The following is a 27,394-nucleotide window of genomic DNA, read 5'->3' as shown; positions in this document are numbered from 1 at the left end:
AAAAAGTTCCTTTTCAAAAAATGGCTTTTACAAAATAAATGACTGTTAAATATTAATTAGGTTGATACTTAGCATTGAATATGAATATCCGTGGTCATTCTAGCTGTTTTCTGCTGCTTCAACATAAACCAACAAAAGGTTCCCAGTATCCAAGCAGCTTTCACACCTATCATGGGTATCTTCCTAATTAGGAAGATGGTGATAAAATAGAGAGTGGAATAAAATATAGGGAAAATAAAATCTAAATTACCTAATTACACTGTCATTAGGATTATTTCTTTTTCTCTATTAAGTGGCATATAAGGTTGGGATTAAAGCAAGCAAAGGGATTTCTACTCTTTGTCAAGAAGAGTCCTAATAACTCTGGTAGAGAACAGATACCTGTAACATTACAGGGTTAGACTTCTACATCCCAGTGCCATCCCTGCTCGCTGCACTGTCTTGCTTCAGTGATATAACGTAAAATATCGTGCCCACTTATTAAAACATCTGCATTTTTTGATCGTTCATACAGTGCAATATCCTTTAAAATTGTTCTGGGCTTACTTATCATAGAAGTACAGTTTCCAAAGGGGAGTCTTCAAACACTTCCTATGTTTCAAAATCTCAGTGCAGTGGTTTCAGGAACAGAAGTCACAGATATTACAGACAATTTTCCTCTGCCATTTCAATGTTCTTTTTAATCAAATATTGCGTCTTCAAAGGACTCTGACAAATCTAGAGTGTCTTCAAGAGCTAGTTGTTTGTTTGATTTTGATTGACCAAGCAGTCACAAAAATCATAAGGAGACAGAGAGTACTGTAGCAACTTCGTATCTGGGTAGAGTAGAATTTTTAACAGTTAACTGTATATTTTGGGGAATTTAGTATGACCCGGTCTTGCAGTGCTACTGCTTGCATTATTCCATGCCATGTGCCAATGGCATACATATTTTGATTATTTGCAAGACTGGAGTACACCAATGAGTACTACAATACAACTGTTATCATCTGAGACTTCTAAAATAAAATTAAACTTTATATGACTTTTCTGAAGATGCAGGAGGAAAACTGAATAACTTATTTCTCAGTTTGCTTGCAATTCTGAAATAAAAGCAACATCTGCTGTAGATGGAGATAAAATCCTCTCTTTTTTTTTTTTGGACAATTAAACAGAAACATATCTGAAGGTAAAAAAATCTCTTTCTAGGTTTGTGTCATTTTCAAATTTCAGAGTTTTACATAGAATTTAAAGTAGTTTTCAAAATGGGAGTATCAATTACTAAAACTGGAAACTGGTATTTAAGTATATCTAAATTGAATGTAACGATTCCTAAGGAGATGGGGAAAGAGATACAGGGAGAGAGCAAGCCGCCAAACTTACTCACAAAATCTGAATGGATTAATGTAATACCTCCATATCAAAAAATCTGTATGTTTGGCTAAATGATATTTTGGAGAAAACATCTTTCCTAGTTTAATCAGTCACCATGATGCAGTTTTCTGCGTAAATTCTGGAAAAGCAACTGCCAGTAGCAGAAGTTCTGTCCCTTTCCCATTAATTTCATAACTCAAAGAAGGGAAGACGTTGTAGGTCATGAATATGATGTCCTCCTGGCCCCTCCAGGATGCTGTGGATTTCAGGAGGATATGTAAATTGAGAAAAGGATTAGGCAAAGCCATGAAGGATAGATAAATGGATGGAATGGCATGGATATACTCATTGGCCCCAGAAATCTCTACGCTCTGCCAGAAATTGCACAGGTCACAGAGCAATGATCACCCTGTACAGGCCTGGTTTTCTATAAATATTCTCCAGTAGCAATTGTTAGAGGCAGGATGGCGCTTAGATAGGGTTTGGTCCAGCTTGCACAACAATTGTCATGTTGCAGTGCTCTGGAATTGCTGTTTTTACTTTCCTGTTTGACTCATGGAAGTAAATCCTCTCCATCTGCTTTTTGCTCTCTTTGGTTATCTTGATTGAAACTACATTAACAGGCTTTTCAACCTTTCCTGCATCTGCCGCCCTTTCCTTTTAACCATTTTTCACCTTCCCATTTCACTTGCCCCTCTTCAAAATAAATTAACTTTTTCTTTTTGTCTTTTTGAATGAGAGCAAAACAAACGGTTTCCTAATTGAGAAGCCTGCTTTCATTTTAGTTTTGACATTTTTTTTCTCTAAATGAAACTAAAATTTTACTTGATTCTAGGTCCTGCTTCACAAGTTTCCAACTTTGGGTGTGGAGACTACTTTTCAAAATGAAACTCAAACTACTGAAAATGAAAACTTGCTAAAAGAAAAGAGACAAGAGACAATGTAAATTCAGATCAATGCCAATGAACTCAGGCTAATTACATCTGTGCAAAGCTCTTTTCATTTAAAAAAAAAATAGTCTAAGAAAGAGGAGTTTAACATCAAAAGCAGGAAGTGTTATGTCTTGCTTTTTTTTGTGAATGTTGGGGCTTTTAAAAAAAAATTTTAAAAAATAGCTACTGCCTCCACCCTGCAACGCAGGCAGAATTTTAATGTTCCAGGACTGTGAGTGTAGTTCCGATGGCAAAAAATTTGAATTATGTTTCGGGGGTTGCAAGGCACCAAACACTCCAAAGAATTGTGTGTTACTGAAAAACAATAAAATAGAGAGGAATTTGGGCTGACACAATTCCAGAACTACAGAAATGCAGATTCTTTCAATAAGGGCAGCTGACAGACTTATGCTCTTATCAGTCTTTGACAGGTACGTTTAGGTTTACTTGGGTTATTTCTCTCAGACCTATTAACCTCTGCTGAGCCTAGATTTTGCCTCTTACAGTTAAGATGATGCAGGAATCCTTGGGGCAAGTAAATAAACACAAACTTCCAGAAAGTTCATAATTTCCCTACATCCCTAATCTTCCTGTTACCCTCAAAAATCTCTTCACAGAATAAAATAAAAATTCGGTGTTATCTCCTAAGCATAAGGTAGCAGACCGTGCATGCCAGGATGGCAACAGAACTGTAGTATACTGTATTTCCCCTAGTGGTATTTCCCCTAGTGGTTGCTTCCTCTGCAGGCGGCTTCTTTTTTGGGGCTCCCAGATAACCAGAGTAGGTAGCTGTGGAGTGCGAAAAATCTGCATAAAGGGCAATTTTACTGCAAAAAGTAACAACAGATGTTTTTTATTATTTTTTGACCCCCTATCTTCCTGACCTCAAAAAGTACAGTTTTCAGCTGCCAGCTGTGAAAATATCTTTTCCTGCACCAACACTATTATAAAAAAATCTCAGAAGATGAAAAATAACTTTTTGTCATATCTATGTACCATTGGACTTTGGATTATATTCTTGAGTTGTACCTTAGCATTGCCCATTGCCTTCAATGGGGCCATCAGAGTAAGGCATGGGAAGGTGGAAAAGAATACCACAGATGCTGCACTATAAGACGCCAAGGCTTTTTCTCTCCAAAGTTCTGAATATATAGTATAATAGGGTTTTGGCCAAGATTCAAAGCAGGGAAGTTTGTGAAAGAATTAAAAAGAACTGGTGTGCAGCCAAAATCTCTAGTTACTACTAGTTTTGAGGCTGGCTTCCTCCTTTTAATATTTAATGTACATTTTTCATTTCTTGCATGGTACCCCAGAGTACAGTGCAGCTGCTTTGGCCTCTAGGGAGAAAAGTACCTTGCCCAAAAAAAACTGAGGAAAACTATATGCAGGTTATTAACTCATTGCCACTTTGAGAGTCACAGCACATGTCCCAGTGTGTCAGTTCCTTTCACTAGTTCCTTGAATAGACAGAATATTGTCACTGCACCATCCTGCCATGTGGTATTCTCACAACACTCCACCCACGCTAACAGACAATGCAAAACCATGGTTTCACTTCACGACAGCAATCTGTGAGACTCGATATCATCAGCCCAAGTTGGCAGCGAAAACAAGACCCCACAACACAGCAAAATTAGAATGGTACCCTTAGATCTATAGTGGACTTAGTGGAGTACCCTATTGTCCCCTGCTTGCTATGGCATCTTGCATACGTACTTGATTACCCATTGAGGGTAATGGGCTGTTAGCTACGTAGAACAGTACTATTAATGGGTTATGTAACAATATAATGCTTCGTTAACAGAGCTCTCAAAGAAATCAACAACTTCAAAACTCCCATAATCAATCCAATTTAATCTGATATATGCTCTGTCAAATTGCATTTCAAAACGTTTTTATAATACCAAAATTCAGTTATCTAGTTACAGCATTAGCAATGTTAATTTTCTAATCAGAACGCAAAATCATTAATTATCCATGCCTTCCTTAAGTAAAAGAAGCTGCAGTTCCTAATCAGTAACCCTACAGATCCTTTGATGTTTATGAGTAGAAAGGGTACCTTCTCCTCTGGAGATACCTGTGAGGCTTTCGATAGCATTAGCACCGAACATGTAATTGCATTACTGGGTCTGAACCTCTCCAGCCTTTGCGTCTCATGCCATCACCTACACCTGCATGAGCCTGATGCTCAACAGCGTGAGCAGCACTCTCTAGTGGTCCCCCCGCTTCCAGGAAATCATACTCGGGGGTCAGTCTCACCAGTGCAAAGACGGTTTGCCATTATGTCTAGCCTGCTCTTATGTAAGCCCAGCATTACATCAAGAGTCTATAACCGTAAGGTGATAGGAAATATCCCCCAAAATAAGAATGGTAACTTTGCCTCGGGCAAAGGGTCCACCTATCTCCAGTAGTGGCTACAAGTGAATATTTCCCCTGAATTTTCCAGCACTCAACTATTTACAGCTCTTGGGTGTTTCCAAGTGGTTTGGCCTCGTGGACCTCTTCCCCCAGTGCACAGCTAATCTGTACTTGAATCCATGCAAACTTTTTGCATCAACAGTTTTCTTCAGAAAAGAATCCCTTAGGTCTTCCTCTCATCGTGCAAAAAACATATCTGTTTGTTTGTTTGAATCTGATGCATACAAACATTGTTGGGGAAATGCACTAAAAATGTATGAAATAAATTACTTTCATTTACACCATTATTTCTAAAACTCTGAAAGGTCATCCCACTCTCTGGGAACAATTGTTTCCATACTTCAATCGTTATTAAAAAGTCAGCATGTATATGTATTTTCCTTAAAAAACAGCCCAACAACAGAGGAATTACTTTCAGAATTTTTTTTCAGGCAAAAATTAATGTGTGAGAGGCTTACACTACATATTTAATAAATTATTAAAACAAAAATTCAAAACAAAATAGTAAAACAATAGCTCAGCAACTGCTCTTGCCCTTTACAATCAGGGAATTAATTTTGCTGGGAAAAAGTGTACTCCCTGCTCCAGGAATATACCATCTTTCTTAAACTTGATGATAAACCAACAAGCAGTTTTACACCACACAACTAAAATTAAATGACAGCTTTAATGGTACTAGGGAAAACGGAACATATTGCTAAGGCTATAAACTTGTTCATGACAATGCTATAAGACAAAAACAAGAAAATATGCATAAATTTCTATTTATTTTTATACTAGTAATAGATTCTCATTTAATACCTTATTTGCTCTTTAAAAAACTCATATTATTCAGACAGAGCATTTCCAGAGAATAAAGACAACCATAAAACACAACCATCATGAAGTTTCCTACACCCATATCTAAATATGTAAATGACTCAAATTGTGCTCTGGCTGGCAAGAAGCTAGTCAAGGAATTCAGTTCCTTGCAGTCCTGCTGGTAACTGGTTCCTTGGCCTCAAGCAAACATTTCACTTTTCTCTCCCCATTTGTAAAGTATTTGTGCTTTGGCCTGAAGAACACTGAAATGCTTCGAACACCCTGTTCAGCTAAGCATTTAGAAGTATGGTTAACTTTACGCATCCACATAATTACAGTGACTTTGACCTAAATAGGTTTCTGTGAAAAAAGCATGAAAACAAATTTTCTCTGAGATGGGCCTCAAAGAATACTCTCTGTACCCTGTTTCTAAAGCAGAACTGCTAAATGTACATTAGATGGATCATATAGCAGTGATTATTTTCACTTGTAGCTTGGCTGTCCACTGCATTTACTTTTCATTGATAGTGGATAATTTATTTCTGAAGTATGAAAGTGCCCCCCTTAAACTCTCAGAAATGGGGAGCAGGAACATGCCCTGAAATCTACTGGCACCGAGCAGTTTATACTATTGATTTCCTTTCCTTCAACTTTTTGTGCATTTTCAGTTACTAAAATAAAAGATTGTTGCTGATGAGTACATCTAGATAAAATTAAAATCCTGGTTTTGGCACATAGTTGATCAAACTGTTGGAAACTGGACCTAGAGTCACTTTGCCACATGTATGTACCTAGATGTTACTGCACATTCAGCATATATAGCTGGGAATTGAATCTTTCTGAATTTCCAGCTGTCCTAAAAACTATAAAAGAAGAGGGGTTTTGTTGACGTTATTAGTTTCACAAACTAAAACTGAAACAGAAGTTGGTGGTTAAAGTCACTTCACATAATTACTGATCCTGTAACTGGGTGAACTCACGTACGTGCTCCAGCAGAAACCCTTCTGACTTTTTTATCCAGACAAAATAAACTGCCTTTGACATACGGTGACTCAATCAGGAGAAAAATAGAGCCCTATTTTTTAGAAAATTGAGCAACAGCACCTCCCATTAGCTTTCCCGCTGCTGAAGCAGTGGGTGTCCTCAGCACACTACTGCTGGAAATCAGGCCCCAAATGCCTGATCAGTAGAAAATAGCCCAGATTGCTTCTGTTGTCTGTGGCAGCAGCGATGGGGAGCTCTCCTCAGGGCCTCTAGCTGCTGAACTTTGCCTGGTGTTAAGAGTTAGAGATCTTCCCTCTCACCCCACCTGCACGGACCGCCCGCAATGGAGGATGCCAGCCTTCCTCTGGATCTCTGCTCAGCTCTCCTGACCCGTTACAGCACACAAAAAGCAAATGCATCTGCACAGCAAGTGAAATAATCTTTTCATGTTCCACATATATTGTGAAACATTCAGAAACTTAGGTAATAGATAATACAAACACATCTGAAATCCCCAGGTGAAAGACACTGAGGAGACCAAAAGCTTTTTTTTCCCCTCTCCATTTGGGGAAAAATGTCAGCTGTGAAGAGAAGACTAAGCAATGCTTCTGAACATCATTCTAGAAGCAGCTGCTTTCACAGGCAATGGGGTCTCCAGCTTCCATCTGGGAACCAGGTATCTCATGCCCTTGGTGGTTTGGACTTTTTAAAATGAAAAGAACCTTCTTCATTAAAAAACGCCCCCCTTCCTACCCATGACTTATGATCCCAACTACAGTGCATGACATAAAGTGAGCAAAATAAGTCAGTGGACCTGGGGGCTTTTTAAGCTCCCCCATGGAGGTTTGTGCTCCCCCAGGCCCTCCCAATGCCCAGGTGTGGGGGCTAGTGGGGGCCAAGAAGACTCCTGGCAAAGCCCTGGTCCAGAGAGTCAAAGAACCACCACATTTAATAGTGCTGTAACACATATCCACCACGAAGCTTACACACAACTAGTAAATTGTATTAAATGCCACTTTCATCACAAGTGTCAGAAGATACCTCCACAAGAAAAAGGGATGCTATGAACAAACTAAGAATTTCCATTTGCTATCTCCCATTACATCTTTCATTCAAATTACTTCAAACTACGAATATATATTGCACAGGTGCCATTTATTCACCTTCAGGTTAAAAGCATTCCCAGTTATAATAATAATCTCTAATGATATAAAAATAGGTACTCATCATTTTCTTATAGCTAATTACTCCTCTGAAGCCAGCCTGATGGTTACTCAAGTTACAGCTGAGTATGCAACATATTGCTTATACATTATGTTTCTCGCATCTACTTTTAATTTAGCCTGGAAAACAACTGTTGAAGCAGATGATTATAGGTTTACAAGAGAAAGGCTCTGAAAATCTCATTACCTAAAAACAGTTTTAGGTCATTAAATCAATTATATAGCATCTATCATACCACCCAAATTGATAAGCAGCTCCTGGAATATTTATCAAGTCAATTAAACTTATATATTCAAGAACGACTAGAAAGGACATGGCTAAGAAATATTTTATTCAATATATCCAAAGTTTAAAGGAGTTTTGTTAAATAGCTCGAGAAATATTTGCCACAGAATATAACAAAACAGTACAGCGGCTCCTCTGTTCTGTGTTCAGCAGTCCACATTGTACTTAAAGCTCAGTTTCAGGATTCTGAACATTTATGATGGGTGTAAGTTTGTCCTATTTCAAGCCCCTCTTCCCAGAACAACTTTGAGAGTTCAAGCAAAATAGCTGCAGCAAGCCAAAATGGAGGAAAGAAAAATTCCACACGTTCTATTCCAGCACCTATTACCTATGCACCATATTCCATTTATCTTCCTTGCACCGCAAAGCTAGCCCAGTCTATTTGTCTACCTCTTATTAATGAATTATAAATATACTTGGTAATTAAAATCTGGTATTTACAATCCTGGCTATGCAGTGGCACGATGTGTGATGCAAAGCTGTCGCTCTGTGTTAAAAGCAAGGTATTCAGCTCTCCAGGTCTTCTGGCAGCATTTCAAGAAGTCTTTCTATAAACACTTCACAGGCATGCTCTTACGACATGACCACAGTTTATTAACCCTAAAGAGCAAGAAAAAAACCCCACATAATTGCAAGGCATACAAACAAGCACTAGCTATTTTGCTTTTTAAAAGGTCTGAAAGTTTCCCTCTGAAATCACCTATTTTCAGAGTCACTTATATTCACCTTAGTGGTTGCAATTGAGCTTTTAATGACAGTACTCGCTGCAGTAAGCCTGAGGCTGGTAATCAGTGTTTATAGGCTCCTACCTCTATGGAAGAACAGCTGGTGCCCTCTGCAGCCCTGCTGCCCGGCCCCCTCCCCTGTGAGGATCCAGGTGGGCAGGCACCAGGCAGCTCCTGGTCTGGACCCCAGACCCCGGCAGCCAGCCGCAGAGGTGGGCACTGCTCAGCACAGACAGCAATGGCACGGGCTGGAGGAGCTTAATGCGAGTTTGCTCCAATATTCTCTAATAGCTGCAGCCCACCATGGCTTTAGTACAACCCTACCAGCTTAACCCCATTCCCATCCTAAAAGCAGCCCTGTCTGTTACTCGGCTGCGTTCAAGTCCCTTCCTGAGGCCAAGATGTGCTGGGACAGTGGAAGAAAGGATACCAGCACCCTGTAGCGAGGGGTGCCACAAGCCCTGCGTGGGAGCACTGCCACAGCTCGGGGAGGCAGTGAGGCAGCAGCAGCTCTGCAGGTCATTAACGACCTGTGAAACAGCATTAATGCAGCACAACTCCCGCCCCAGTGTGCCTCACTGAAATGGAAAGTACCAACTTTGCCCACATTCACCCACTTTGGAGTTATGGGATTTTTTAAGATTTACACAGAAGATTCTTGCGTTTGAGTGTGAGATGAAACAAAACAAAACAAACAGCAAAAAAAACCCCAACAACAAAGCAAAGCCATTGTCCCAAGCATATCTGAAAACCATTCATCTTGCTCACACCTGACCACATCACTAACCCTCTTCTTACAAAGACACGAATGTAAGAAGGACACTAATTTTAAAGATGTTTTCTGCTCCCACTGCAAAAGGGCTTTCCCTCAGGTCACAGTTAGTCTATTGGAAGAAAGATTGCCTTAGTCACAAATTAAAACAAAAACCCTTGACTATGGCAGCCTTTCCCCTTATGAGAAAGCCCTTTGGTGTCATTAAGTTTACACCAAAGTTAGTTTCTTAGCCCTTAAGGTTAAAAATCTTAACTCTTACATTGTTTCAGTAAGGGCACTCAACCTCAGCCCAAAGAAAGGCTCTTCTTTCTGTTCTCCCTGAGGACAAGTGCAGAAGAGACCTGGTTTTCATTCCCCGCTTCTTCCCAGGAAATACTGTATCTGCTTGCCCACTTGTGCTCCACGTCCTCCTCCACATTGCTGGGTACCGGAAGACATCACATTTCCAATAGAGAATCACAGGAACATGGAAAACACAGATCACAAGTATGACCAAAAAATATATATATATAAGTTATCCTCAAAATCAATTCTGATTAAACAGTGTTGTTGACAGGTTCCCTTCATAGAGCTTGGTGGATGTGATGGCCGGACGGGGAAGGGAGAACACAGGGCAACACCGCATCCGGTAGTTCACTGTGACTTAACTCTGCTAATCCCCAGCTGCCTGCTCTTGTTTTTCCAGGATGCCCTCATTACTGCCTAGACCCCAGAGATCTGCTGAAACCTCTCAAGATCCAGCGTGCGCTCTGGGCAGTAACGTGGATGATGACAAAGCAGCAAGGGGGGCGGAACAAACCACTGAAGGTCACCATCATCCTGTGAGGATGTAGAGTGGGACAGAGACAACTTGCTAAACGCTTCTACAGTGCACATGCACATCCCCGAACAGTGCAAAACAATAACTAAGTGGAAAGAGATAAGTAGAGCATCTAAAATACAGTTAAATATACTAGTTGCAGCTCCAGGGCTCATTTCACTTTGGTTTTACATCTCTGCAAATTCTGAAAATTTTCTAGAGTCCCTGAAATGTCTCTGGCCTCTAAAGTCTCTATGAGGGACAGCAGAGCGCTGTGCCAAAAGCTTCACCCTGGGAATTTCCAGGTGCTTTTTTTTTTGTTCTCGCGCTCGCTCGGTGCTCTAAAGCAACAGGACGAATATTATCACAGTTATTATTTCCATTATAAATTCTAAAAACTACCTATATGAATAACTCTAAGTCAAAGTCCTTCAGGACTATCATAAATCCAAAAGCTGTCTGAGTGCTAGATATAGTATTTCAATCGTTGAATTAGCTGAAAGAAGTATAGAAATGCATGTACAGAAGGACGGCTCTCTGTCAGCTATACACATTTACACAGATGTCTGGGCAACAATTTCAACTAGAAATTAACAACTTGGTCCAAGCAAATTAACTCCCATTCATGCTTCCAATATAGTTTTGGGATTTACTGTCCCAGGATGTGCGATGCATCACTCTCTTAAAACTTCTTCCTGGAGATTGTCTCCTAAATATTTACACTTGCCAACAGAAGAGTTCTAAGGGTATTTAAGTGTTTGGTAAAAGTTTCTCTACACACATGTAGAAGAAACCAAGTAAGATGGTTTAGATGTGTCTGCCTCTTCAGCTCAACCTAAGACACCATCCCAAAATGCTGTAGCGCCTTGTCCCTATCACCCCAAACCTCAAACACAAAGCAAACACTGTCAATCAAGTGCATAATTTGAGAAGCAAGTAACAGTCCTAAGAAAATAAACAGCTGGAGCGCCAGAAATCAAAATGTTGCTCAAATTCTCTTGCAGATACGTGTCAGAAAGCCAGAGCGACGTAAGTGATAAATACAGGAGTCATAAATACATTAGGTACGGGAGGCCCTGCAGGAGAAGAATGCAAGTGTCACCCTTGTTTTGCTCCCTGCATAGTTTTGCTGACTTGGCAGAAAGGGAGCCTCTGCTCTCAGTGCCCTTCTCAGGTAGGGGTTGTCCTGGCTGGGGTGTAGGTGCAGAAGAAAAAGGCCCCAGGAAGGTGACGGTTGCCAGCCATTGTAATTGCTCTCCTCACGTCCTCAGTACAGCTAAACAGAGTTGGAATTACCAAGGAAGATGGAGTGGCAGAAATGTAAGATACTCCAGCAAACCTCTGCTGCAATCTTTTAGGACAACTGTCAGGTGTTACTACTTCCAGGGGACTGGATCCAAACTGACATCAGGGCCCAAAGTGTCTTCTGCTTCGTCAAGATGACCACAGGGGAGAGTGAGAAGTATTACAGTATAACCTTTTATGTTTGTCTTCTCATACAATGAGGAATGGGTGGCTGCCGATCAAGGCATTTCACCCAATGTGATACTGGGAATGGCCACACCTAGGCTGCCCTCCACGGAGGTCTACTGTGGGTTACAACTGGCTATACAAGGAGCCAGAATTGCAGCACATCCTGTATTTTAGGAAGTCTGAGCCATTATTTCACAGAATCACAGAATCCCAGGTTGGAAGGGACCTCAGGGATCATCTAGTCCAACCTTTCTAGGATGAGCAGAGTCTAAACAAGATGGCCCAGCACCCTGTCCAGACGACTCTTGACGTCAAGCATCAGGATAGCCATTTTAATTGAAGTGACAAACTTAGGTTTTTCAGTCACACTATGATGCAGGGATATAGTCTGCTGCATTACTGTCTTCTGATAGGTTTTACATGCTTCCATCTCTGTTCGGACCTACTGAGAGAGGTGAGAAAAAGGGGCAGACTCCCACTAATAGTCAGAGTTGTTCTATATTCTTAACATGGAAAGTTACAAACTGCACCACCACAAAAAAAAAAAAATCTAGGATTTTAAATCACTTTGCTATTTTTGTCTTGGTGAAAAAAACATGGCACCAACTTATTATGGTCACACACATCCTTAAGGAACTTATCATCACAGCACTAACAATACGTACAGCATTTTGAAAGGTTGATGCTGAAATTCGTAATTTTAATTAAGTGTGGAGCACTTCTTTTGGGGCCAGAAAAATGTCCCAAAGGATTTTTTCAGTAGACAGAAACTGCTCACTTACTGTACCAATAATCCAACAGTTTGCAGACAATACTTTCACAGAAATGACCAGATAGGAAGATAGTGCATTATCCTAATGCACATTTAACAGGCTTAAAGCTACACCTGTGTGTTACATTTTTGGTTGCACACATTTAACTCTCACTAATGCTCCTAAGATCTACATGATGTGCAGTCAAGAAAAGAAAATACCTCATGTAAGCATGCTCCCTCTGAACTGGAGAGACTTTACCCTTTAACATTCTCCTGTCTTTTATAGCCACACACAGGAAAAAAAAACTTCATCATGCTGCTGATTCCCCTCATTCACGTTCTCTTTAATGACTTTATTTGTGCAGTCAATTGCTCACAGACATGAATAGGAAGGTGGCAGTGCAGCCCTGCTTGACCACACTAAAGCTAAGGGAGCAAGAAGCTGTGGCCATGGAGAGCAGTTTCTCAAGGAGATGCTGCTGGCAAGGCATATCCACACCTTTTCAAAGGGGTAATTTTATGCTGGATCTCATTTTAATCTCACAGACACTATATAAGTGCAAGGAACTGCAATAATTATTATTATCCTATTATTGTAATTGCTCAAAGGATTTTCTGCTAGTCTCCCATTTAGCATAGTATGTGAAAGGCTGACAAAGAAAATGTGATTAAGGTGTGAAGCTCTGGTGCCCGCCAGCTGTATTGAAGTGCAAAAGATTCCCATCATAAACAGTAACTGAAAGAATTATGGGCTTTCTGGGGCTTTCACCAGGAAATAAAAATACAGGAGTCCTTCAACATCTGTCAGAGACCCAGAGAAGAATGGAGGAAAGCAATCCAATTCATCTGTATTAACTGTCTTTTGTGGTACAACACCACCACTCCCTCCTTCCATTCACTCCCTTAAAATATTAAAGTACTGACCATGATGGAGTCTAAGGCAGGCTGGGGGCAGTAAGACAGAGATGGAAACAGGCATGGTTTATCTGAGGTCATATAAGGATATAATTTCCTTTCTTTTTGTAACCAAGAAACAAATATTTTATGTTCTGTCCCTTCCCTTCCTTTCCCTGCAGTAGTTAAGCTAATGGCTATTTGTAATCAATACGTTACAAGAGCTAATAACACAGCTGAACCCAGAAGCTGCAGCAGCTCATCCCTAGGTGTGGGCAGGAGGGAGATGGGGGGCTCAGGCCCTGGCATGCTGGCTGCTGCCTCCAGTGCAGTAGCACTTCTCCACAGTTGCAGAGCTCAGGAAGCACCATGGCCAACATCTTCCACTGGTGGCACTTCTTCCAGACTGTTCCCATTCCACCATGAAAAGCTGGGGCACATAAGAGTAAAAAGCAGGGAGGGAGAGGAGGATGGCTGATGGAAGAGAACTGAATTTTCACTCAGTCTCTTTGAAGAGTATTTTTTAGCCTTATGCTCTTCCATGTCTATTAACTCCTACTGTACTCCACTGAACACATGGACTAGTTGTTACTTCCCCCTCTGTACTAAGTTTTCAGCTTAGCACCACCACATGTTCACCTTAAAGTTTTTCAAAGTCATGTCAGCTCACACCAGCTATAATCCATAATTCACAGGCACCAGCCACACCTTCCTGCTCTGTCTGCAGAAGTGGAGAATTCCCCATGCAGCAAGCAGTGCTGCCCATCAGTCCTTCCTCCACTCTCAGAAACCTTCTTCCCCAACATAAAATAATATTGTTTCATAAATGAACGGCTCCTGCTGTATTTTGAATCCCTTCTCCCACCCAGCTGAGGATGAACAGAGGGCAAACAGCATCTTCAGGTGCAACGTCTCAGAGTCATTCGACTCCTTACTCCAGGCAGTCTGTCACTTCTGAGCCTGCAAGGGTCCCTGAAGAACCGGGGCAGACCCACCTCCTGCCTGGGCTCTAAGTCATCGCACACAATGCCTGGCCAGACCTCACCAATTACATGCTGCACACATGCATTTGCATTAACTGGGCCTGTTCTTTTTCTAAGTTAGTTATCTAAAACCTTGCCTTTTTTCCAGTTGATTTTAATAATAACTGTATAATAAATCATTTAAGCAAACCATTTAACAGATGGAGTGGTAGTAAACAGGAGCTGCATGTACAGCTATTAGTATACCATAATTAATTGCTGAGGTCTCATGTTACTATTCCTCCCTGTTTTAATGACTTATGGTATAAGGAAATAAAAGGTTTGTCCTTTTTTTCCTCTTTCCATATACGTTTGCTATTCAGAATAGCACAACAAAGATCACTGAAGACAGCTATGGGACCACTTCTTGTACTCCTTTTTTCAGGCTTTTGCTTTCTGCAAATATTCTTGTGCATTAAATCTCATTCATCATCATGTTTGTGTTCAGGCCGCCATCTCCTCTGACACACAAAGCAGGTGAAACCTGGGATTTCCAAAGCTAAATTCATAACTCTTGGTATCTTAAGCTAACAGCCCAAACCCTCCAGGTGAAAGCAGTAATAGATTCACATCCTCTGTGGGTCATAGAAAGTGAAATATATGTAACATACATGACCATTAAGTTGTATTTGTAGGTAGAGGAGTCTGAATACAAATAACAGGGATTAGTGTACATTTGTTAGCAAAAACATACTTAATGGCCTTTGAACATATTACCAAGTTTATATTACTATTGCTTCAAGCCATAATCCCTGCTCTGGAGTTAGGAGATGTTCTTTTTCAGGAGAGGAAAAAACCCCACCGTTTGTGGCCACTGGAAGTATTTTTCAAGGGAACTTGAAAAAGGCCCAGTAAGTCCTTACGTGTCTTGGTGTGGCATAAGCCTTGCTACTAAGGGTGTCCCATGCTGACCCTCCACACAGGCAAGACACAGTACCAACCAGCCAGAACAAACCTCAAGGGGCTCTGGGAGCTCCACAACTGTGATGACTGGATGCAAATCACACTGATTATGGTATCCCTCTAAATTAAAGACCAACAACAAACACAGCGGACATTTTCCTTCTGCTTGCCTACTCTGTATGGCTCCTACATTCAACACAGATAAAGACAGTGGGTGATATGTCCAAATGATGTGTTGATGATATGACAGTTTACCTGTGATTCTTTCAGTCTTTAATTCAACACTGGATTTATTTGGAAAAAAAATTACGGGTTGGATAAAGAAATTAATTGAGGTTGGCCGACTAGCATCTCATTGGTCAGACTGGATGATCAAAACAGTCACATCTAGCCTTAGAACACAATAATCTGTGAACACTATTACACGCCACTCATGCTCCCATTTATTTTGGTGACCTTTACTTTTTCTTCTTTGAAACACTGATGCTCATAGCCATCAGACAACATTTCATCCCCCAGATTGCTTTCACATCTTCTCTGTACCATCTATAAGGACTTGTAACTTGGATCACTTCCAGATGACACTACTCCTGACCTGCCAGCCACACACTTTCATGGGGCATATGTAATCCTGCAACAGATGCAGACATTATGTACTCCCAATACACCAATGTCTCCTTATGCTCTTTTCCTCGGACATTTACTTATGCCTCCAGACAGCAACTCCAATTCTTCTCTATATCATCATGTATCACTTAAAGTATTACCCCATTGTTTTTACCACCTGAGAAGCACTGAAGGATATTGATTTAAATTAAAAAAAAAAAAAACAAACAACACTGAGAAAGAAAAACCCCTGCCCAGCTCTCAACTGGAGGCCACACAAACAGCTAGATACAAAGACAGTGTTAACAGGGTGCGCAAACAGCCCCAACAGCCAGCTTCTTGCCTGGCTTGTGCTCTCTACTTGGAGTAGAAGTGACAAAAACTCCTGAGTCAGTCAAAAGCATGTGAATATCAATTCTCTGAAGTTGCAGGGCTCTTGAAAAGTCCATTCTTAGACACTCTTCTCAGTTTAGATGGATGGAAATGACCACGCCTGGAGGACTTTATTAGCAAGCCTCTCCAGGACAGATCCACACAGAAAACCCAGAGGAAATTGCTAACACAAGGCCTTACACAACTCTGCAGAGACTGTGGGTCTGTAAAGTCTTGCTTGTTTTTCCCCCATCAGCTTAGGTGAGGAAACAAAGGACTATATGTACTGACGTGCATGTGCTTTATTATTATTATTATCATTATAGCTTTTTACTCCCAAATTTTACATGAATGTATCTGTGCTTGACAAAGTGTTTTTCACTTACACTCAATAATGTTTTCCAGACCTGAACACAGTACCATCCAGACCCATATCTCACATTAACTAGTAGTGTGAAATACTGCCACTGTACATCAGAAATATTAAAGCAGAACAGGAAGCTTTTGCAGATAAATAATATGCTCTATTACGTACTCTCTTTGCTCTACAAGAATTTCCTCTCTTTCCCCTGCCTCTGCCTTGAATATGTATTACACGAATCATTTTACCCACTGAGGAAACAGGTCTGACCCCTGACACTGACAAGAAAAAAGCCATGTGGTATCAGTGAAATCTTTAACAAAAGGAAATAAAGCATAACCCATACCTGTGAGATTAACAAAACCAGAATATTTTGTACAATAATTCCTAATTATTTTGTATAATAATTTCTAATACTAACATATGTATCACCTTCTGCACCACAATGTGAAACTGCAAATTCCATATACATTTAGAAATGCATTTGAAAACTGAGGCAAAGTGTAAAAGCCTCAGTTCTTTTCAGGAATTAACTCTCGCTACCTGTGAACTTTCCAAAAAGGATATTCATTGGGCATACCTGAATTGTACGAAAAGGTGATGTGCAAATAAAAATAAAGTTCAAATTTTATAGGTTTGAGAGCGTACTATGCAAATACACCATAAAAGCAACTGGAAGAGTGTGCATGCACTGCGCAAGCACAGAGAGTCTACAAGTAAGAAACAGAGGAGCTGTTATGAATAGTTAAAAACGGATATATTTTAGTATTGGTCCTCAAAATGTGTTTAAAGCCTTTTCCCACAAATAAGCTAATAAATAAGCTGGTGAAAAGTTTAAGTGATTTTTGTTTCTCTTATGAGCTATTTGTATTTACAGAAAAAAAACCTGTAGTCATGCTCATGTTGTCCATGACGTTAGAATAGAAAGGTACTGCACAAGACTGCATTTTCCAGGAGCAGTGATTGCATATAAATACACCACCAAAATAGCCTGTGGAACACTAGAAAACAGTATTCCAAATGACATCCTTTTAAAAAATGCAATTATGTACCAGGGGTCCAATTACAAATCATATATATTTTTAAAAAATAACAGGAGTTAAGCATAGTTTTAAAAATTTGAGCTATGAGATGAAAGAATGAGAACCTGATCATATTGCAAAAAAGCTGGTTCCTACTATTCCTTCATTATAACAGGCTACAGTCCGCAATCCCTGCTCAGGTAGCATCCCTGTTTAAATCACAGAGAGCCTTGCCTGGGGAAAGAACTGCAGGACAAGAGCCAGTATTTGAACTGGAATTTGTTAGTGTTAGCATAGCTGGCCAAAACCCAGCAAGAACAGTAGCTTGTTAATAAGTATCCAGGTATTCCCCCTTGAGTCCAAGACAGAGCTTATCTATAACCAGCTTCTGAGGAACCTGGTGAAGAGGAAGGATGGGCTGGGTCTCTACAGTGCATTGCCAAAGGTGATAGGTATGTGACACACTGCTTCCATCTTCTTACCACAAGTAAACCCAACAAACAGCTGCAATTATTTGAACAAGTCAGGGACATGCTTCATCAGGACTATGGAAAAAAGAGCAGGGAAGAAACAGAGCTCTCACAAAGAAGTAACACTATTGAGACAAGACGGCTGACCCATGCGTTACCACACAGATATGGACACATTTTCCAAAGTGCTCAGCAGTAAGCAGTTCCCACTGGGAAGACAGTACTGCTGAGTATTCTGGAAAATACTGGAACATCTCTTGAGTGCCAAAACGTAAGATAACCTCTCTATTTAAACTTCGGTGCCTGAAAACAGACATCACTGATACAGAATTTTCAAGAGTACTCAACCCGTAATTCCACTGACAAACAATTAAGATCTTTAAAATAATTAAAAAAAAAAAAAAAGAAAAAAAAATTGTGTAAGAACCCAAACTAGACAAAGATAATAAAACTTCTGAGAAGATGTTTAAAAGTAAGGCAACACCAACATTTCCAAACAAGATGCTGTGATCAGGTACTCTTGAGTAAATTTATTTTTACAAATGCAGAAAAGCAATTCTTGATTTTCACAGGAATAAGTTGTTTAGTTTGACTTTGTGTCCCAACGCATAACTTCGGTATGGGTATGCCTACCCAAGTTGCAGGAGCAGATTCTGTGCTGCACTAGTCCAAAAACTTTGCCTCAAGCCAACTACCTAGAGTCATGGAAATCCAGAGAGGAGGCCAATTTTTCCTTTTAATTACACTGGTGCAATCAAACGGCATTCTTCACTTTTGCAGCAGCACAAATTTCATCCCCTTTAAATCAGTTGTATATTAAGCATTAAGAAGTATGAGAAAAGATTATTTGATCCAACACTTTTAAACCCAAAGAACTTCACCTGCTCACAACCTGAACTTGCACAATTCATAGCAGAATCTAAAATGGTTAAGAATCAAAGCAGACGGCTTCCTCTCTCATGACCAAGCAAGTCTCAAAACAATCACGACCTAAAAATGAAATGCATGAGCTATTTTGACTAGCATACAAACTTAGATTACAATGATAAAGCTGAAGTTAATCAATTTAATTTACTTGTTAAAGTGCTTTGTCCTACACAAGAAGTACTGCACTGCATTGGCTTCTGCAGGAGGAATGAAGGAACACAGTCTTTGTTATTAATCCTCTGAAATAAAGATTAAATTATTTCTGTAGCCTATAATAAAGCTTTTGAGTTTACAGTTTTAGCTCTTGAGTTTACAGTTTTAGCCAGTCCAGTAACATGCTAGGACAAAAGTCTTTCTTCATGCCAGGGAAATGCATGTTCTGAATTTTCACCGAAAAAAAACTGACTGTATTTCAGCAAAGGCCCATCATTTATTTTCCCAAAAATAACCCTGAAAATTAAATCCAGATTCTGATGGACTGGAGCTATTGATGGTTGATTTTCTCTCAGCTGTATGGCTATTTTACAAAGATCACATTTAGAGCTATGAAACTCTTTGAATATGGATCTTGTTATATCTTAAAAACATACAGAATCCTTCTTATGGCAAATGACACCCGAGTACACATATATTCTTTGATTCCATCAGCAAGTGCTAGTAATAGAAATCTTAAGAGAAATTGTTTTCAATAAGTGGGGTCTAGCTTGAAATGAACTCCATGTATTAAGGCAAAACACTCACTTCAAATGAGTTTTTGTAATCGATCCTATTTTGGAAGGGTATGATTTAATCCAGTCCCATTTTTCTAGCCAACTGGCACACTATTTGCTTTTGCAGTTCAAACCTGACCGTATGGTGTGCCTTTATGGTAACTCTCAATATACTCCAAACTGCATCCTTGGGAATACTGTACTGCTCTTGATAGCAAAATACTGTTCAGCTATATGAAACTTCACTTCCTAAATAAAGAACACCATGGTTTTAAATTACACTGATTACTAAACTAAGGTTACACTCCTAATGCTAAATTGAGTTTTAATTAGAAAGAAGAATTAATAACCAAATTTAATGAAAATCCCATTATGATGCAGCCTAGGAAATCAACGCCAAAACTGCTGTAAGTAAAATGACAGATAGTCACAATATAAAGGCAATACTACATTTGAGTCTATTGCCTCAGCTTTCGGGATGTCTCAGCAGAAAAGTTAATGCCAAAATGACACTGCCTCCCCCCTCACTAGCACACACAGACCCAGAGACAGACCCACAGAGAAGGCAGGGTGACAAGGGAGGTTCCTGTCTGTCAGCGCTGCCCCCAACCTCGGGGGATCTCACCCAGAAACTACATTCATGCTGGTGAGGCAGAATCAGGCCCTCCAGCTTCAGGTCATCAAACCCACATGAGTCCATAAGGCATAAAAGTCAAAGAGACTAACTCTTGGAATAAGATAAAGTTATTCCAAGAGACAAAATTTTTAATTCCAGTGGGTGTTTTTTTTTTTTCTTCCAATACATGTGGCACATAATAAAGTTGTATTTTGGGGTTTTGTATCTGTTGGGACCAAAATCTGGTAAGAACTGAGTTGTGCACAAGATGAAACAAGAGGAGTGTATGAGTTACACCAAAATTAGATTTATTAGGAATATATTAATCTCAGAATACACATAAAGTCAAATAAACTAAAAGGGAAAAGCTTTACTTTTAATATGGAACACTGATGAAAGACTTGAATCAATCTCTTATCTTCCCCATTTTGCTTAATCCTCTACAAGAACTGCAAGACTGGTTATACATTACGGATTTCCGAAACTTCAACAGAAAAATTCGCAACCACAAGACAAGAGCTGGAAGGCAAATAGTGCTTTGTAAAATCATAGAGCTACCTCTCAAAAGTCTGCAAGCAGGTTTAATGTTGACTGCGTTGCTAAGATATACTAATGTAATATAGAGGGTGCACGGAGTGGAGAAAATTATTTTGCATTCAGCTGAAGAACAAATACATAGAATACTCTCCAAAAACCAACGCATTGCTCCAACATCTGAAATCAAGCTGAAGGTAGACGTCCAATCAAGAGCAAATTTTGCTGCTTATAATGTGCAAACCAATGTATGCCAATAGTCAAATGTTTCAGCTCTGGTGTATTGTTCTCTGATGAGTAAGAATCTTGTACTATTCATGTTTTGTAATAATTTCAGCTCTCTCTGTCAGTAAGAGAGATTCTCTGAATAATGTATGTAGTGCAAAAGAAATGAACAGAGTTTAAATAAAACACGCAAATGGGAAGGGGAAAGAAAGAGGACTATCTCCAAAGTAATGTAGATCAGGTCAATTTTGCAAACTTACAACAGAGGCTATCTGCTCAAGCAACCTGTTTCATATGCGTTCACAATTTAGAACAAAAATACTAATGTTCTGGGCCTGTTCAAAGAAAACAAAATAGTGTAAGATAACCATTGGAAGACAGATATTAAACTGATTATACACAATTATTCCAGTTCCAAAAGTCCTCCGGCATGAACATTTGGCTATATGTTTTTACCTAGTGAAAATAAAAAAATATTCAAGTTTTTCCAACGCTGCGGTTAGTCACCTGCTAATATGCCACCCATAATCCTTTGAAATGGTCTGTTTACAGTCCCTAACACGTGCAAGGGGCCAGGCCCTGAATCTTCACAAGTAACCTCTGCAGCAAATGGAAACAGAAATAGAGGTAACTGGTCGTGTCTCAGAGCTTTATGCTTGAACTCACATGAATATTCATTTCAGTCCAGCAGCTCTAAGGCTTTTGTACTGTGTATTTGGGGACGTGTGTGCTGAGTAATTTCTACACAAATCGCAAGATCCAAAGCCGCTGTTTCACAGCAGTTCAGCAAAGAGTTATCATTTCATATTGCCATGAAATCACTTAATTCAGAGCTGATGGTGGGGGTTCTTTAATTAGGTTAGAAAACCTCACACATCTGTGCTTTAGAAGCCTCTGTCAAGCCAGAAAATTCAATCACATGGAAGCCAGTGTCCTGCAGCTATCAGACAATTGATTTTTGCAGGATTCTGCTCATATTTAGCTTAAGGTACATGCGATGTGTTCATTCAGTTGCCAGTCAGTTTGCCTACGTTTCATTAGGAGATTTGTTGTTTAAAAAATATTTTCAGTATTAAAACGTTTAAAAAAAGAAGAAGCAGCAGTCAGACTGTTGGCACCAGACTGCAAAATGTGAAATAAATACAAACTTGGACTAATGCAAAAATACATGTTGGTTTAAGTGGAAAGTACAGGCTTAAATAAGGCCTGTAGGATTACGTCTACTTAATACAGACATGTACAGGATTACATGAGCACACACACACTTAAACATGTAAGTTTACTTTCCCCCTCTTTCTCTGCCTCCCCCCATGCTGTGAAGGTTCATAATCTCTGAGTCATTAAACTCTTTGGAACTAGAACAGGGTTCAGTTAAAAAAAAAAAAAAAAAAAAGGATAACATTATGAATCACTATTTCTATAAATGTCAGTAAATATAAGGGGACAGGTTCTCCTCAGTTAAAACAATGCAAGGTAAACGTAACCTAAGGTGGTTGGAATAAGAGAGAAGAATCTGCTGCGAATAGTCTAAATGAGGAAAGTTTTTGGCAAACCCTCTCTGAATCTATGATGTTAGTCTTCCACAGAGAAGTGGTTCCATTTTTGACACTTTTAAATTTATGCAAATCAGAATTAATTCACTACTGTTTGAACGGAAATACTGTGCAATACCCTTACTCCAAACAGTACCAACAATAGCCTTGGAAATTATTCGGTAGAACTGGATGTGTAGGCAGAATCTAAAATAACTGACTTCACCTAAAATTACTGATTTCAATATACAAATATTTTAGTCCCCTCCTCTTTCACTAAAAATGAAAGTTTAAAAAAGCTACTATGTCATTTGTCTTCATGGACTATATAATCAGCACCTGCAAAAGTTGACATGCATTGTAGTATCTTCTCAATGAACTACACCTGCATAGATCTCATTCCTTCCAGTTTCAAAGCACCTTTGAAATGTTTTCTCCCAGTGGAATTTGATACTGATTTTCATGCTAAACACAACTAATACTGTTTAATATAGAATTCACAGTTAATTGGACATCAGCCTTTCTTGCATAAAATGAATGGAGCCATTTTGGCAGCTCAGCAGCTTTTCCTGTTAAATAAGGTGGCAAGGTCACCTGAAACTTGGAGTACCAAAGACTCATAAAAAGAAATTTTGCAATCATTCACTGAATTATATGTGAGAACTGCACAGTACATTGTATGTTTACATACTAAAAAGTGCCACAGAGGTGGCTGTGAGAAAGTGGAGAGAAACATAGTACATATTTTAAAGGCACGATGAACAGTAAGACCTTCTCCAGTATGTTTCTATTTTAAACTCGCTCAGCAATGTTGCTTAGGGCATCTACTTCCAGAGGCAATTCACTCTTCAACGAAGAGGAGGGATTCAAAAACTTAAAAGGCCACAGAGGAAAACCTACAGAATCCGAAATACAGCCATCAAAGTAGTAATGCTACCTGAGTCTTCAGCTTTGCGACACTATATCCCACTGTCTTACATAATAACATGAATTATTTTTTATAAGCCTGAAATCGATGAAGATAAACACAAATAATGCTTTGCTACTTTCAGAGATTAAGCAGTATCCAGCATATGTTTTAACCAAGTCTAAAGACCCTGAGGTGACCTAAATGTAGAAAGTCCACCTAATGATAATGTGTTTAAAAGAAAAAAGAGTAAATGTTACCTCATTTTATAAGGGCATTTCTTTTCCTGTTTTCCTCTCATGGTATATGTGCATCTGTGTGTGTGCGGGTGTGTATGTGTATAAAATATATAGTAGGAAGATAATATTTGTTCCAGTTGAGGTGGTCTGTGAAATCAAGTAGATCAGATACTAACATGATTTGGCACCAATGTATGGATGCATAGAGACATATCCACAGGATGTATGCATTACGAGATGATAAGAGACATTTACAACCTAGAATATAAGCGCAGGGCTGCCTCAAGTGACATCACCAGATCAATTGCAGCGTCAACCAACTCAGATATATTATCCTGCACACCACTGCTTCCCTATCTCCTTTACAGCCATTAGAAAAGCATTTGTGAGCACAAATATTATCGTATATTTTCAAATACATGCAAGGCACGCCATACCCGAGAGCAAACAAGAGTAACTGTTGGGTTTACGGACTGATCATGACATTCATAATTTCTCTTTACAACAACAAAATTCATCTCCATAGAAACTGGGAAGCAAGAAACTACAGTAATAACACTAAAGTAAATGTCACATCAGGTTAGTCAGCAGAAGGCAGGAGAGGGGATTTTGCTCTGGTTAGAAACTAACAAGGACTGCTGCCCCTTTTGCTCTTCTGCAAATGGTATCCATACTGAAGACACACTTACTGATGTATTTCCAATGCAAAACAATAATGTGGTTTCCTGTTATTTCCAGTACAATTTACTTGTAAGGTGGTCAGATCAATGGCATGTTTACTTACAGGCATTTGTTACAGCAAAGCTGTTAGCTGTTTCGATGTTGTCTACATGAGGAACCAAATTAAAAGGTGCTTCGGATGCATTGGGGCTGGTGTTATGAAGAAAAATTGCTAATCGAAAAGCAGTATATTCCTGATCTGTGTTCCTGATGAAGAGACCACCTACAAAAAAAAAAAAAAAAAAAAAAAAAGAAAAAAGCAAAGGAAGCAGGGTGAATTATCTGCAGGCTACTTACTATCTCTAACACCAAGCAACTGTCTCTCCCAAAGCTGCACGGTAAGGCAAGTCCTAAGACTTTAATGGATAATGAACTGATCATATTCATAATCACAACCGCTGCCTTTAAATCACTGTCCTCAATCGATTTTAACCTCCCTGATGTATTCATGCTTCTTTCCTGACTTCTCAGTTTCCAGCCTTTCATACATAAAAACCCAGATTTGTCATGATTACATTGACCTTTGAAAGTGTTTAGCTTCCATCTCCCTGATACCGAACACACTGGTAAATCAGCTACTCAACAGCCTCTTACGTTAAGTGGCGGGCTGATTAAGGGCAATGATGCTCCCTGGATTAAAAAAAAAAGAAAAAAAAAAGAAAAAGAAAGAAAAAAGAAAATACCAACTCAATGTAGGATAATCTGCACTAAACAGGAATATAATGAACTTTGCTCCTATGCAGCCATGTGCAGGCAGGGCACAGCTCAGCCTTATTAGCAGCATCTTTACAAGTCCACGAGAAATGATGCAGTGATGGAGCTGAGCTGGAAAGAATTCAGAGAGCTGCGTCCCATCCGAAACACGTCTGAAAGGAGGGAAGCAGGAGGCGATGGGAAAGGGGTGAGGAAGGGGCACAGCACGACACGGAGACACCTACAAAAACCTAAACTTCCCAACTATGAGAAGGGAAAGAAGGGCAGCGTTGCCTTTTACCCCCACCCCTGCCGGCTACCGCAACCTCCGGTGCACATAACTCGCGACTCCTCCGGGAGCCAGGCAAAAGCGGGGGGTGCCGGAGGGAGCTGAGGCAGCCCAGGGGCACCAGCCCCGAGCCCCTTCCTCCTCTACCCATCCTTCGCGCCCCGGAGCTGGAATGAGTTCTGCAAAGGGCAAGCATCCTCCCTACCGCGCACACATATCTATGTACACACACACACACACGGGCAGACGTACACAAATACACGCGGATTCTTCGTGAAGGCAGGGAAATGGGATGAGTGGTGGAGGAGAAATCTACGAACTGCCTTCAGAGCCTCCTTCCCAACTCACTTCGCAAAGGATTGAACCCCTGGACACACGCACACAGCCCAATGCAGCGCTTACCTATTTGCACACTGCTAGGAAAAGCTCCCATTGCTAGTCCCCAAAAGCCAGAAAACAACAAGACAAGCTGTCTGCAAATTATCCTCATCTTCTCTTTTGCCTCTCTGTCTCGCCTTCTCCCGCTCGCTCGCTAGATGCTGCTCAGAGAGGCATTGAGGACGAGGTGGCTACGAACAAAATCAAGAATTTAAAAAAAAAAAAAAAAAAAAAGAAGGGGGAGAAAAAGAGAGGTTTCTTCCTTTCTTTTTCTTTTTTTTTTTTTTTCTTTTTTTTTTTGTTTTAGTATTCGTTTGCTATGCTCTCCCGCTCGCGCGCTGCCTCTCTCCCGGTTGCCGCTGCCGTTTCAGCAAGCCATCCCGCCGCGCCGGATTTTTCCCGCAGTCTCCATCGCCGGGGAGCGGTTTCTGTCCGGCTGCGAACGTTGCACATGCAGAAGATGGTGGTGGTGAGTTTGGCGGCGGGGGGGGAGCGTCTAGTGGCGGCGCGGCGCGGCGCGGGCGGACATGCGCCGTGCGACCCCCCCCGCCCCCCGGCCGCCGCCGCCGCCGCCGCCCGCACCGCGCAGCGCCGCGCCGCACCGCGCCGTCCCACGGAGCCGCCCGCGGCTTCGGGCGCCCGCTGCAGCGCCGGCGGGAGCAGCTGCCGCGAAAGAGACGGCTTTGGGGGTCTTTTGGGGTGGTTTTTTTAAGGTTTTTTGTTTTCCCGTTCTGCCGTTAGCACATCCGCGGGCGCGCAAGTTTGCGCCGCGGGCGCAGGGCGAGAAGGGCAGGCAGGGTGGCTGCCCCGGGCTGGGCGCGGGGGGCACGGCCGCTGCCGCCCCGTCATTCCGGCGGCCGGGGCTGGTGTAACTAAGCACCAGCATCGTTATTAACGAAGGTGGCGGGGCGTTTCCGCGTCTGCTGAGCAGCTGCGGAGCGGGGGTGCGCGGCTGCCCCCCCCCCCCCCCCCCCCGGGGGTGAGGGACCCCTCCTCGCCGTCGGGGTTTGCGGCGCAGGATGGAGCGGAGGGAGGCGAGCAGGGCAGCGCTCGGCGCTTGTGGGCACTCATGCCAAGGGGAGAGGGAGCAGATGAAAGGAAAACTTCGCTGCCGCCTTTTATCGTTTAGTTTTTTTTTTTTTGAAGGGGGAAAAATAATTGAGCTTTTTTTGTGTCCAGACCTTCTTTTCAGTGCCTTTGGATTTTTCTTTCCAAGCCTTGGAAGTTCCCCAGAGCAGCTGCCAGAGGTCTGGGGATATTGCAGTTAATAATTAAAAGATATATATAATAAATGATAGGTAATGAAATCATCCAACAATAGCTGTATGTCAGAGAAGGGAGCTTGTAGTTTTACATGTGGCTTTGCAGAGAGATTTCTGTCAGTCACAGGGAATGATTGGAGCTCAAATAAATTGATTTTGAAATGTTAATTGGTAATACGAAAGAATATT

At 40.8% G+C, this 27,394-nt stretch overlaps 1 protein-coding gene across 6 annotated transcripts in view; it reads right to left on the bottom strand.

Annotated features, from left to right (window-relative positions):
• The window catches only part of GRIA4 (glutamate ionotropic receptor AMPA type subunit 4), a 231,288-nt gene extending 204,872 nt beyond the window's left edge, over nt 1-26,416 (bottom strand). For all 6 annotated transcript variants that reach the window (XM_075082009.1, XM_075082000.1, XM_075082037.1 and 3 more), the window contains exons 1-2: nt 25,968-26,416; nt 24,648-24,806 (exon numbers count right to left, since the gene is read on the bottom strand). In XM_075082009.1, coding sequence (XP_074938110.1) covers nt 24,648-24,806; nt 25,968-26,055 — 247 coding nt within the window. In that variant the 5' untranslated portion in view covers nt 26,056-26,416. The remainder of the gene's footprint in view (nt 1-24,647; nt 24,807-25,967) is intronic.
• Nucleotides 26,417-27,394: the final 978 nt, after the last annotated feature.

The sequence above is a fragment of the Phalacrocorax aristotelis genome, chromosome 1 (assembly GCF_949628215.1).
Source record: "Phalacrocorax aristotelis chromosome 1, bGulAri2.1, whole genome shotgun sequence".
Lineage (NCBI taxonomy): Eukaryota > Metazoa > Chordata > Aves > Suliformes > Phalacrocoracidae > Phalacrocorax > Phalacrocorax aristotelis.
The sequence above is the reverse complement of the archived record's forward strand: the minus strand, read 5'-3'. Positions and strand labels throughout refer to the sequence as shown.